This window comes from Xiphophorus hellerii, chromosome 12 (assembly GCF_003331165.1).
Source record: "Xiphophorus hellerii strain 12219 chromosome 12, Xiphophorus_hellerii-4.1, whole genome shotgun sequence".
NCBI classification, from domain to species: domain Eukaryota; kingdom Metazoa; phylum Chordata; class Actinopteri; order Cyprinodontiformes; family Poeciliidae; genus Xiphophorus; species Xiphophorus hellerii.
The window spans coordinates 29,950,332-29,964,641 of record NC_045683.1 but is presented as its reverse complement, the minus strand read 5'-3'; the positions used below and the strand labels follow the sequence as shown (position 1 = coordinate 29,964,641).

At 41.9% G+C, this 14,310-nt stretch overlaps 1 protein-coding gene across 4 annotated transcripts in view; it reads left to right on the top strand.

The window, feature by feature from the left end:
* Positions 1 to 14,265, top strand: part of cux2b (cut-like homeobox 2b) — a 133,081-nt gene extending 118,816 nt beyond the window's left edge. For all 4 annotated transcript variants that reach the window (XM_032577828.1, XM_032577827.1, XM_032577826.1 and 1 more), the window contains exons 16-22: positions 715 to 816; positions 1,698 to 2,536; positions 4,928 to 5,093; positions 5,618 to 5,923; positions 6,000 to 6,188; positions 6,271 to 6,547; positions 8,478 to 14,265. In XM_032577828.1, coding sequence (XP_032433719.1) covers positions 715 to 816; positions 1,698 to 2,536; positions 4,928 to 5,093; positions 5,618 to 5,923; positions 6,000 to 6,188; positions 6,271 to 6,547; positions 8,478 to 9,288 — 2,690 coding nt within the window. In that variant the 3' untranslated portion in view covers positions 9,289 to 14,265. The remainder of the gene's footprint in view (positions 1 to 714; positions 817 to 1,697; positions 2,537 to 4,927; positions 5,094 to 5,617; positions 5,924 to 5,999; positions 6,189 to 6,270; positions 6,548 to 8,477) is intronic.
* The last annotated feature ends 45 nt before the right edge of the window (positions 14,266 to 14,310 follow it).

Sequence of the window (14,310 nt, the reverse complement as noted above, 5' to 3'; positions counted from 1 at the left end):
CCATTAGGCGAGAGGCGGGGTAAACCCTGGACTGGCCACCAGTCCATAGCAGGATCACACACACAATTTATAAAAAAACAAATGACCAAATAATGATGTTTTTTGACTGTTGGAGGAAGCCGGAGTACCAGGAGGGAATCCTTTAATTTCCTTCCACTTCAAAGTTGAGCACCACTTTGTGTTAAGTAATCACATGTTCAACTAAAACATTATAGTTTGCGATTGTGATGTGACAAAATGTAAAAAACACAGAAAGGGTATGAAAACTTTTGTAAGACACGAAAAAAATTCATTTTCTACCACAAATGACCCAAGCAACCAAAGGTGTTTGAAAACATCTCTTTAATCGTTTTTTAGAGAATTTCGAGCCCAGCAACCTAGTAGTTGTTTTGGTTTTCTTTCATACAGATGTGATATTTCTCCTGGACCTGTGTACGCCTTAATCCACCTGGACCACATCCTTGACTTCGTCACAACTTCCTCTGGCATGTTTATAGTGTTACTTCTAAACTTTGTTTTCTCCCTAGATTTACAGCGTTTGAAAGTTGAGCTTCCCGTATACTGCAACCTCAGACAGCACGCGCTCAAAGGCAGCCATTGATCTACCAGTCAAAAGCAAAGCCTTGGAACTGCTCTCTGATCAGCCATCCCACTCACCCCCAACCTCCTCTCTCTCTCTCTCCTTCTCTCTCTTTCTGTTACCCTCTGTGGCAGGGAGCATCACTCCACGCATCCGAACTCCTGAAACTGGGTCAGATGACGCCATTAGGAATATCTTGGAGCAGGCCAAGAAGGAGATCCAGTCACAGAGGGGCGGTAAGGATAAAGGCTACGAGCCACGAGTCACAGTTGACAGTTAAATTGATTGGGTTTTATTTTTAAATTGACTGACTTTCTTATCTATTTTGATCGCTGCTTTAAAGCTGCAGTATGTAACTGTTAGATAAATATATATTTTTCCATATTTATTACATCTCTCCCTGTGTTGTGTCAGTTTAGTATGAGACAGATAATCTGTGAAAAAAATTGAGCTTCTCCACCTCCTCCCTGAGCTGCTAATGCTGTCTGAAAAAAATGCACAGTTCCCAGTCAAAAACAACCAATCAGAGCCAGGAGGAGGGGCTTAGCGCTATCAATCAACCTCTTGTACGCTGCGTAGTGTGCTACTGGTGGAAAAAACATCTTACCGTTACAGAAAAACCGTTTGTTCGCTGCCATTGGTAGCTGGCTAACTAGCCTTAGCATTCATGGCAGGCTATGTTGTGGTGAACCAGCACCACCGCAGGCCTTAAAGTGATTAACAGCTCTAAGGCCCTCCCCCTGTCTCTGATTGGCTGTTTCTGAGTGGTGCAAATCTCCAATTGGTACTTAATTATAGTTCAGTTTTTTCACAGATTATCTGTCTTATTATGATTATTTTAGCAACCATATAAAAACAATAAAAAGTTACATAGTGCATCTGTAATGGATCTGAGTTGTAGTGGTCATTTAGAATGTGTGTGTTTTTTTATTCATCAATTTCTGCATACAAACAAATATTACATACTAGCAAACAGAGGTTCTGACCTACAAAATAACCAATGACATAAGAAAAATCAACAACAAAAAGGGAACAAATTAAAATGGACAAAAGACAAAACACAAAACATTACCAAGTGGTGTCACAACAAACATGGAGTTGTTTTTTTCTTGTTTAGGTGATGGGAAGTTGTCTCTGAGCAGCTCATCTGGCCGAAGCAGCAACGGAGCAGGCAGCAGCTCTGATGAAACCATAAAGAACATCCTTGAGCAGGCCAGGAGGGAGATGGAGGCCCAGCAGCAGGCGCTCATGGAGATGGAGGCCTGCGGAAGGTCGTCTGCCGCCAGCTCCGGGGTCCAGGTGGAGCGCCTGGGGCCCCCAGAGCGCTCCAGAGTCCTCCCGTTGCCCATCTCCATCAAACAGGAGGACGGGGGATGCATTGCCGTGTGCATGGCCAACTCCATCAGCAGCCCCCAGACACCGCTCAGCGTCCTCTCCCCGGCCGCTTTCGTTCAGAACATCATCCGCAAAGTCAAGTCGGAGATCGGCGAAGCCGGCACTTACTTCGATCAGCACTGGTCTCAGGAGCGGGGAGCCATGATACTGAGCGGCGGAGGCTCCTCTCGGCCCTTTAGTTCCGTCTCTCCCTCCTTGTCTTCCTCGTCCTCCGGGCCCCCCACGCTGTCCCGCACCTGGCCCCGCCTGGAGAACGGCGACGGCCTCGCCAACAGCGAGGAGGTGTCCAATGCGGACGACGAGCTGGGCCTGGGCCGGCCTGTGGAGGTGAAGGTGGAGTCGGACACCTCGGTGAGCGGCGAGTCCCCCGGACCCAGTCCGGGCCGTCTGTCCTACTACCCGGCATACATCCCACGTGCCCTGAAGCCCACCGTGCCCCCCCTGACGCCGGAGCAGTACGAGATGTACATGTACCGAGAGGTGGACACCCTGGAGCTGACCAGGCAGGTGAAGGAGAAGCTGGCGAAGAATGGCATCTGTCAGCGGATCTTTGGAGAAAAGGTGCAAAGTTCATCATTAACATCAGTTAGTCCTCAAAGAACAATGAAAACTTTCTGTACGCAGGCATCTATTCTTGCCACAGTAAATTTTGCTGGATGATAAATTTTCCCAGTATTTATTGCGATAAATGATAATGTTGTTGTTTTGAGACAATTTTCAATTAATAATCATAGTAGCATAATTGTGCAAGCACACCTTTTTAGACCTGTCACAATAACAAATTTTACCAGACAATAAATGTTCCCAGGTATTATTATGATAAACCATCATGTTGTTTTGAGACCATTTTCGCCCTTTCAAAGACTAATAAACTTTCGTTTTGTACAGAACAAGCCACACTGGAACTGGAAGACACTTTAAATAAAAAACAATACATAAAAAGGAAATAAAAACCTACACACATCTGAAACCATACATCAAATGGATTATGGAGTCTCTAAAAAATATTGCCCTTCAAAAAATGTATATATTTTTTTGTCTGAAAAGTTACTAGATATAGCGACAAATTTGCTAAGTTGGCAACTGACTGTTGTTAACGCACAGACGTGACCTGGTGAGTGAGTCTATCGCTCAGTCCTCTCAGACCAGAGCTAAAGGGGACAGTGGCTAATATTCAGACCGTTGAACATGTAAATATCAGCCAATCTCCCAAAATTAAGGAAATTATGGCATATTTATTGGTGCACCAACAAACCCAATCACAGGCAACTGATCACTGCCATGAGCTATGATACACGTTTCATTTCATCTCAGTTGTGATGCTATTACTTTGTAATTAAAGGTATAATTTATGATTTTTGAGGTTAAGTTATTGGCAGGTAAGTTAATATCTTACGTCCATTGAATAACTATTTTGGTTTCTTCATTTAGTATCAATCTAAAACGAGTTTGTCCAAGAAGTTGAAGCGAAACCAGAGTGAAGCTTTGCTGTCATGAATCAACTCACAAAACCACTGCAGTGATTAGCTTTAACACTGTTTAACGGACCTTTACATCAGCGTTAAATTTGCATTTATTTAGAAGCGGATGATCATTTTATGTTAGACAAACATGAAACGTGTGCCTCAGAAGGGAACATGTAGAGTTTCTGTTTAACTCTGTTGTGAAAGTGGTACAAAAAGCAAAATATTACAGTAGTTTAATCAGACAACATGTCGGAGATTTTCACACTGCCACATTCATCAGACAGTTACTCTGACCAAACACTTGATATCTTTTGTTCTCAGTGGCGGCTCACCACCTCCAACCTATTCCTGTGTAAATAATCTTTGACTTTTATGTAAATAACCACCCACTGCAAATAAAAGTTTAAAAGTTCAGAAGACAACGTTTTATAAATTGCTGTTATTTTCTTGAGAGTGGAGTTGACTTAAAAGACAGTAAAACTTTCGCTCTTGGCCTCTTCCAGACTTGCAATTAGCTTTGTCCTCCAGGACATTCTTATCTGGATTTATATTTAATGAAGATGCCAAAAGAGTTATCCTCTGCAGGTAAGATGTTAACCGCTTATATAACCTTTTAAATGAACTTCACTTGAAAATATTCTTTAACATTTTTCTTGTCCGGGCTCCCCGTGGCCTAATTTTAACTTCTATAGCTGTAAATGATGTCAGAATAAATGAACCAAAGGAAAAATGTTGAATTAAAAGAGGCGTGTCTACCTGTAGAATGTTGTTTTAAACACTGAAGATCAAATAACATTGAGATTGTTGTTGAAAAATGTAGGGGTGGGCATGTGTGTGTGTGTAACTTTTACCTTTAAGTAAGTGATGTTCAAATAGATCAATATATCACTGAATATAACAATATGATATTATAAAACACTTACATAATCAAGTATACTGCAGTTTTAAAAGCAAAAAGAATTTATTTTTGAGTTATTAAATCACATTTTTTGCTCTAGAGTTTATTTCTCAATCATGTGAATTATAGCGGCTGTAGCATGCACAAATGATTTGTGGTACACTGTCTCCCTCTGGTGGCACTCTACTGAAAGTCGTCTAATATGTATCTTTAGAGCACCAGGATTTAATTTCACCATTAAAATAACAAATATTGCGATCGGCTGACTCAGATAGTGAACATAATTTTATTTCTATTCATTAAATGCATCAAAACTGGGCACCTCTACTGTATTCAGCACAAGATTCACCATCATTCTTTGTAAAGGTATTAACCAATGGCATCAACTTTAATATATAAAAATAAGGTTAATATACTTTGATGCAAAAATTGGAAGAATTTGGAAATTCCTTCATGTTTTCTCTTTTATGTGTTACAGTCCTTAGAATAAAACAATCTGTAATAGTAAAGACAAGTAAGTGTCTGTGCCTGGTGAGCCACAAAGACAGATTTGTATTGCTAACATATCGTTCTGTTTGTGCTGAACAGGTTCTGGGTCTCTCTCAAGGCAGCGTCAGTGACATGCTGTCACGTCCCAAACCCTGGAGCAAGCTGACCCAAAAGGGCCGGGAGCCCTTTATCCGCATGCAACTGTGGCTACTGGACCAGCTGGGCCAAAGCCTCAGCCAGCCGCCGAACCAGGGCCACACTCAAGGTGAGCGTCCACACACAGGCAACATGCAAAAGTACCATATTCTCCGGACTATAAGTCGCTCCGAAGTGCAAGACTCAGAAGACAAAAAAAAAGCATCATGAAGAGAAAAAAAAACTTATAAGTTGCATTTATTTAGAAACATGATGGAGGCCTAGTCCATGTTGATGAAAAGCTCTGGTGACATCTTGTGGTCAGTTGCTTCTTAACAAACTTGCTAAAACTGTCGGCTTTGGTTTGAAAGTTCTGACAGTTTCTGAATCACTGATATCTGTGCTCTAAATCAGAGTGGTCAGTAACGACTTTGCTCCGCCAGTGTTCTGACAATCTGGGCCGCCCTGTCAGATATTCCAAGAGTTTGATTAAAGAGGACTAAGCTGGATGGGTGTGAATGTAGTCTTATAGTCTAAGAAGTACAGTATCAGAACCACTTTATATGCTGCACTAGCAAAACCTACTGACATTAGCAGCTACCTTACAGGAAGACAAATACTAATGTAACCCACATGAAATATTCTTAATTCCAGATAAAAGTCCCATAACAGCCCAGTCCTGTCCCTCCCCACCGCCCAGTCCAGCAGAAAGCAACCCAAGTCCAGTGGCTGAGCCAGTCAGTCTCTCACTGGAGAGCAGCAAAGAGAACCAGCAGCCTCAAAGCCTTGGCTTGGGGTTGCCCAGCCACCCAGAAGGTGGGAAATCCACTTCCAGTCTCATGGGCCTGCATCAGCCTACGACCCCATTAGGAATCCAGGAGCTGGTGGCCATGTCTCCAGAGCTAGATACGTACGCTATCACCAAGAAGGTCAAGGAGGTGCTAACAGATAACAACCTTGGTAAGTCTGAGTTTACTATTCCCTCTGGAGGGGCAGGAACCGTTTTAATGCAATATCTGCCACTTGGTTTTGACAGGCCAGCGTCTTTTTGGGGAGACCATCTTGGGTCTGACTCAAGGGTCGGTGTCTGACCTGCTCTCCAGGCCTAAACCTTGGCACAAACTCAGCCTAAAAGGCCGGGAACCCTTTGTCCGCATGCAGCTATGGCTCAATGATCCGCACAATGTGGAGAAGTTGAGAGTCATGAAAAAGATGGAGAAGAAAGGTGGGGACCGAGACCTACTCACGGTTTGAAGGTTGCGTGCCGGTTGTGTACCCTAATCTCGGTGGATGTTTGTGCTTGCTAGCTTACCTGAAGAGGCGGTACGGTCTGCTGAGCACTGGCTCTGACAGCGACTCGCCCAGCACTCGCTCCGAGTGTGTGAGTCCGGCCCTCGCCTCGTTGGACTTGTGTCCCTTCAGCCAGGTAAAGAAGCCTCGGGTGGTGCTGGGAGCCGAGGAGAAAGAAGCCCTGAGGAAAGCGTACATGCAGGAGCCGTACCCGTCCCAGAACACCATCGAGATGCTGGCGTCGCAGCTCAACCTCAAAACCAACACTGTCATCAACTGGTTCCACAACTACAGGCAAGACCGAATGTATTTATCCTGTTCAGTATACACCGTGTTCCAAATTATTATGCAAATTGGATTTAAGTGTCATAAAGATTAAATTTTTTGTTGTGGTATTAAATTTATAGATGGTATTGTGTGCCAGGGCTCTTTGAATCACTATAATGAATTTCAGAGAGCTGGTTGATTAGTTTGTCTGCTGAGCTCAATTAAAGGAAATCTACTTAAGAAGGATGTTCCACATTATTAAGCAGACCACAGGTTTCAAGCAATATGGGAAAGAGAAAGAATCTCTGCTGATGAAAATCATCAGATAGTGTAGTGCCGTATGACAAGGTATGAAAACATTAGATATTTAACAAAAACTGAAGCGTTATTGTACTGTGAAGAGATTTGTGGCTGATGTGTTTGTACAGATAAAGGCAGAATGAGGAAGGTTTCTGTTAGACAAATTCATCGGATTAAGAGAGCAGCTGTTAAAATGCCCTTACAAAGCAGCAAACAGTTATTTGAAGCTGCTGGAGCCTCTGGAACCTCAAGGTGGAGGATCCTCCAGAGGCTTGCAGTGCATGAACTTACTATTGGGCCCCTAACCAGAGCTCACAAGCAGAAACGGTCTCAGTGGGCCCAGCTGAACATGAAGATTCATTTTCAAACAGACTTGTTCACTGATGACTGCTGTGCAACCCTGGATGGTCCGGATGGACACAGTAGTGGATTGGTGGTGGATGGTCACCACATCCCAACACGGCTGTGACGTCAGCAAGGAGGTGGTGGAGTCATGCTTTGGGCCGAAATCATGAGGAGAGAATCATTGGTCGGCCCCTTCAGAGTCCCTGAAGGTGTGAAAATGACCTCAGCAAAGTATATGAACTTTCTGACTGATCACTTTTTTCATGGTTCAAAAAGAAGAGCCGAACCTTCTGTAGCGAAATCATCTTTATGCATGACAATGAATGCTGCAAGGAATACCACTGTGTCATTGGCCGCTAAGGGCAGAAAGTAATGGTGTGGTCACCATCCTCTGACCTCTGACCTCTGACCTATTGAGAACCTTTGGAGCTTCCTCAAGCAGAAGATCTGAGGGTGGGATGCAGTTCATATCAAACCAGCAGCTCTGGGAAGGTTTTCTGACATCCCGCAGAGAAATTCAAGCAGAAACTTTCCATAAACTCACAAGTTCAATGGATGCAAGAATTGTGCAGGTGATATCAAAGAAGGGATTCTATGTTAACATGTAACTCTGTCTGTTAAGATGTTTTTGATTGAAATAGCTTTTGATTTTAGTACATGTGACCACTTAATGCTGCACAAAATGTGCTCCATAAAATGTTTAGAAAATCTCCTGTGCATAATAATTTGGAACATTTTGCCTTTTGAGTTTTTTATTTTTGAAAAAAATACTGTTCTCATGGGGAGCTTTGTTCAGTAAAATTTGATTTATACTGTAATAGTTCATGACTTGAAAATTATACTGACCATCATTTGTGTTGACTATTTAAGAAAATCTGAGAAAATATCACTTGCATAGTAATTTGGAACACGGTGTATGAATAAAACACAGTTCCTTTTAAAAGTATTCTCACCTCTTGAGGTTTTCGTATTGTTCAGTCTGACAACAGCCTCAAACTTCAATGCATTTTATTAGGATTTGATATGACCAGTGTTGTCGAAGTCATTTTGAGCTGTATCAAGATGATGAATGTCCTCATAGGGCCGGTTATGGTAGAGCATATTGAGAAACCACCTAACTGTTGAAATATGACTAAATAACTTCCTCTTCATTCGATGAGTGCTTAACAAAATTGAACATCTTTTCACATTGATGTAATTTAGCAATATACAGATAAAAACTGCTTGGTTTTGGGAGTACGGACATTTTTGCAAGGCACTATTTCTGTCTGTGCTTTTAGAGACTTTTTCTAAATAAAATATTTACATGCAGGTCCAGGATGAGGCGTGAAGTGCTGATGGGCGGTCTTCCAGATAATGACACAGACGCCGAGCCCAACAGCTACTCCCCCTCAGTAACACGGAGCCCCAACTCCGACGGCGAGGACAAGAGACTGCTGCTGCCCTCAGGACAAACCCACCCCGGCCTTCCTCTTAGCACTACCGACGCACTGCCTCACGTTAAACAGGAGGCAACTTACAGGGAAGAGGACAGCATGGACGGAAGGGAAGGGTCACAGAAAGAAGTCGGAGTGCAGTGTTTTCCCGCCACCATGCCGTTGTCCCCTTTGAAAACCGAGCACGAAGACTCCGCCTCAGGCTGCCGCGAGCCCCACCCGGCTGGCCAGAGCCCAATACAGGAGGAGGGCGCATGCAACCAGATTCAGGGACTCCACCTCGGCGCAGTGTCCGCGGATGGCCTGCAGCGAGCCAACAAGTCCAGGTACGATGGAGAAGAATCCGGGGAGTCGCCCATTGACCCGGTCAGCTTCAAGGCTACATCGGAGCCGTGCCGCAGCAGCCTGGAGGTCTCGCTGAACTCGCCGTCCGCCGCGTCATCACCCGGCCTCATGATGTCCGTCTCCCCCGTGCCCTCCTCCTCCGCGCCCATATCGCCCTCGTTGCCCAACCAGGCGACAAGCGCCAACCACGGCATGGACGCTAACCCGCTTCCTCCATTCCAAAGCCCCAAACTCAACAGAAGCACTCAGAGACGCAACGAGAAAATGGCCAACCTCAATAACATCATCCACAGGCTGGAGAGGGCAGCCAATCGAGAAGAAACACTGGAGTGGGAGTTTTAGGGCCTGCTTTGACGTGTCTCATCCAGAAAGACTGCTGCTGCACACAGCGAGGAAGAAAGGTTGGATGGAAGCTTCCGGACCTGAACGGAGCTTGGCTCCTTGAGGCAGTGTCGTCTTGGACTGGAAACAGGAATGCAGAGGAGAACACGAAGCTGAACTTCCTACAATAATTTAAGAGTTAAAAAAAATTTATAAAAATGTATTTGTTTTGTTTGTTTCTTTTTTTCTTTTGATAATGCATACTACTTTGAAATGTATGTGACAGCGCTAGCTGTTGTTTTAACTTATTGGACTTGACATGAAGACTTTTGCAGCTATGGTGTCATTTAATGTACACTGAAGTTCTGAAGATTGCCACTGGGTGAGATTAAAAAAAAGACCTCTGTCTTAAGCCATTAAAAGCACTATGACTATTTGAAAAAAAAAAAGACACTGACCAAATTTGCTACTTTTTGAATAGCAGTTTTTCAAATTTTGTCTGTCAGACTGGACAGTTTAAGTCAAGTAACGTGAATTCCAATTACTGACTGAGGGATAGTCCTTTAAGACTCTAAATATACAACACCTTGTATGTACTTAGTTTCTTGGTGATATGTTTTGAAATCTTTGTAACTCACACGTATAAAATGTGGTTGTACATGTTGTAGAATTGTCTGCAATAGCCTTCTCTAAATCTGATGTAGCATGGTACTCACCTGACCCTGTTATCCTCTGTAGTTAGTCACCTGTGATTATACTTGAGCGAAAACGAACAAAAAAAAAAGAGGTTACACAACAAATAGTTGAAAAGCCTGCAAAAAAGGAAAAAAAAGTTAAACAAAGGAATATAAGTGTTTTATTTTATTTTTCTCTCTTCTTTTTCTTTCTTTTTTTTCTTTTTTTAAGAATACTTGAGGTTTACAGTTTCGGGCCCTTGTACCTTTTGGTTAAAAGTGAAAGCTGCGCTTCACTTGAGCCGGGTTTACACAGTTTCTTTCGGACTTACCTCTTCGACCCTCTACGGCACTGGTTCTCAGACCGTAAACAGGCCAAGACACACGGAGCTTGGTTTACCTCAGATTAGGTTCACACACATCACACTACGATCATGCATTTCATGAACAGAAACGACAGATTTGACTCAGCAGAGAAGGAGCGCTCTGCCTTCAGCTACGGGACACTTCGCCCCTCCACTAATTTGTACCTCTGGATTGCACCCATTTACTTAAACCATCGCATATGTTTATTTATCTTTGTAGTTAATAGGCACAAACTGCTAACTACTGTAGATATCTATGTATACTGAAGTTTAAGAAAAACGCGTTGATTTCAAAACCAAGACACCCAATGCCAGATTTACAAGGATTGAGCCTCTGGGCTAGAGCCAGTTTTGATACCCAATAATAAAGATATTTTACTAATGAAAATTACAATCAGGCCTGTCAACATTAACGCGGTAATGCATTAATCTAATATGACATCGTTAATATTACATGATGCAGATTTATCGGCTTTCCTATTTTGACCTAAAAGCCTCTCTTGTGTGGAAGATTACCGCGTTCCAGGCTGCGCGTTACAAGGCCTTGTACTGCGGTCAACAATGCAGATTTCTGCAGTAGTTCCATGTTGTCCTAAAAAAATAACAAAAACAGAATTAATGTCATAATTTTCAAATACTTGAGATTGGTTTGTATTTATAAAAGAAATCCTAAATATTAATGCCGTTGACCTCATATGGGTTCAGTAAAACTCATAGGAATTTGTTGAATGAAAAACATTTAAAAAAATAAATATTTGGCGCCCCCCAAAATTGGTGCCCTGGGCTACTGCCCCTTTAAGCTCTTTCTAAAGTCTCACCCAGAAGATGCCAGACGATGTGATAACAGTATTCCTCTGACGGTACGAACCAGGGCTGCCTGTCTCCCAGGTGTTGCTGCACACTGCCAGTCAGCTGGCCTAGTTAAAGCCCCTATTTTGTTCTCATACCTACAGAAAACGTATTTCAAGTCACATATAGACAGTTGTGGCATAGAAACTAAAAGAGCGCCATGTCTCATTTGTATTAATGCAGTTTTAAAAGTGCAGTTGTAATTTTTTCTAAATAAAAACTTTTACATAATTTGTTTTATTATAGCTCAGCCATGTTATTTTATTGCTCTAGCTTATAAAATTAAAATCTCATCCTGGCCGATGTCTTGAAGTATAAAGTATATTTATGAATGAAGAGGTTGGAAGGCCTCCTTGCCATCACCCTAATCTTCTGCTCCTTCCAGATTCTCAGGCGTGTCGAGTTCCTTTTCATTTTAGGCCACATCAAGATCAAGAATACTGGATTGTGTTGATAAAATTATTCAATTACAAACTGTTAAAATATTAATAAATAGCTGTCTTAACAATTGATGCGATCCTCTTAAAGTTAAATATTGAACATATTTTCCACCTTCGTGGAATTTGGCAAAATATAGAAAAAAAACTACAGGGATTTGACTTATGAAATAATATTCTATTTGAAATAATGTCCTATTCAAAGGTTTTATTTGTAGTCTAGAAGGCCACATAAAAGCTTCTCTTGGTGCCAGATGTGGCCCGCGGACCTTGAGTTCGACACATGCGCTGTTGGATTCAAGTCGGGGCCACTCTGAACACGTGACACGTTTCACTTAGAAGAAACACGATGTTGAAATTAAAAGATGAAAATGGAATCTAAATCTGCCGGATTTATAAACGTATTTGTATTGTTTTCAGAAAACTTCATTTCACAATTTTTATTTTTCATATATTTGGGTTTCCGATTCCCATTTTGGTTTATTTCTTTACGAAATACGACAAATGTAAGCCTCCTTTTCAATCTAAACTAGCTCCTGCCAGTACGTATTATTTATTCATCCACTGTTATTAATTAACAAAAATGAACAAATTGCTAACTGTGTTTTGTTGGGGTTGGGTGGGGGGCTGAGTATGCGACGACCAAAACTTCCAAGGTATAAAATGGTGACGGGGCGAAGTGAGCCTCTGTTTAGTGGCTCAGGTGAGCGTTCCCTCCACTGTGAACCAGCAGGAAGCAGGGTGCGTGGGAACTTTCTCCTTCGTATGTGTACAGATGCTCCTAACGGGTAACTTCTGAACTCAGTCGGGTCTCTCCCAGTCGTGAGAATAAATGACACTTTAATGGAACAGCTGCCGCGCGCGATGCAACATGGTCAACGTGGGCCAGCGGTAACACTGCTGAGATGAGATGTGCACCGACTAAAGCTCGGTATATCAGAAAGCACGATGCTTGTCATCATCCTAAAACCCTTCAGTCTGTAAGTAAGGTATATTAAAGAGCAAAACCCCCCGCATATTATCTTTGACCACTCGTGTATTGTGTCTGTAGCCGTTTCTTTGTCATGCTTGCAGGATGTTCTTTATGTATTTTGCCTCTATTTTATACTCTGAACACTTACCTACATATCCAATACCTCCTGTACGAACTACTTGCAGCACTTAGGTTTTTGATAATTGTGGGAACTCCGAGAACCTTTTTCCAATATGAGCGTCATCCTTACTTAGCGTCCTCAAAAGTCTTGCCTTTACTGTATTGTTGGATTTGGTAGTAAACACTTGCACATGTCTACATAGTTCAGAGGACTCGGATTGTATTATGTAGAGCTATATATATTACACAATTATTAAAAAAAAAAAAAAAATAAAAGTAAACCTACATCCTCGGGACAAAATGTGCTGAATATATTGAGATATAGTGTACAGATTTTAATAAACCAAACTCTGTCGAGCCAGTTCTTGTCTGGCAAGCTTGCCCACGTTTTAGACCTTCTCTCAGGGTAGTCTTGCTTTTTAAAGCTTTACTGAAACGGTTGCTCTCATCGGTGATGGTGATCATGATAAACATGTGGTGTGTAGAGAATGACTCTGTTATGCTCTTCAATAAATGATGATGTGGATCTTGTACGGTCGCTAAAAGTTTGAGCTGTCTCCTATGAAGTCGCGGTTTGCTCGGAGGACCGACGCAGTTTTTGTAATTCACCACGCGGGATGTGCGTCAAAGCACAGCGCAGACCGGAAGCACCAGAAGGAGGCTGGTTGGGTTGCTTTTTCTAAGATCAGCGGACTTGCTCTCCAACGACACGGTTTTATTTTCCTCTCGGAGTCGGAAAAGCTTTTGTGCCGCTTTTCCAGCAACCATCCTCTGTGCATAATATACTCTGATTAGATTTGATTAGATTTTCTTATGGAGAAAACGTCATTGTTTTTCATATTAACATGGTCACGTGAAAAGAAATGTATTTACCCTGACCGTGATCTTCTCATGTAAACATCATCTAATTGTTTTTGCATGCAATTAATTCTGGTCACATGACAAGGGGATATAGACTGGTTTTTTTGTGTTATTCTTCTTAGACAGGAACGGTGAATCCGAACTTAAGGTCCTTTTTACATTAGCAATGTCCATGCATGGTGCAGCTGATTTATATGACTTGCAGAATCATTACAAATCTGTCGAAAGCAGGAACTCAGAAATTCTTGGTTCATATTTAAATTAAGGTTATTTTGTGCCATATCATATGTTTCGTGCATTTTTCCTTGCAGAGGAATTTCTTGTGTGTGGGGCTGTTTGTCACCCAGTTCAGAAAGAAAAGCCTAGCTTTGTTTTTAATTATGAACTTTAAACTCAGTAGTTTTACTTTATAATTGACATTAGTCACTAAAAAGAAAGTAGCTGGCAAGCAAAAAATTTAGACGATCGGAAGAAATATATATATATATATATATATATATATATTTAAAAAAGTGGCTACAACTCTGGCACTGAGGGTTTGTCCCAAAGAAAATTAGTTTAAAGGTTGCCTGTAAGGAAGGCTCCAAAAATGTTTGAAATGAACTGTAAGGCCTCACATGTCAATCTATCAAATGTTAAAGAATGGTCAATGGTATGCCAATTTTCTTGGAAAATAAATTGCATATGTAAGCCATCAGTCAATACATTTTTGTTTAAGACCTGCTGTGTTGTGTATTTATTTTCCTCATAAAAACGATGCATAG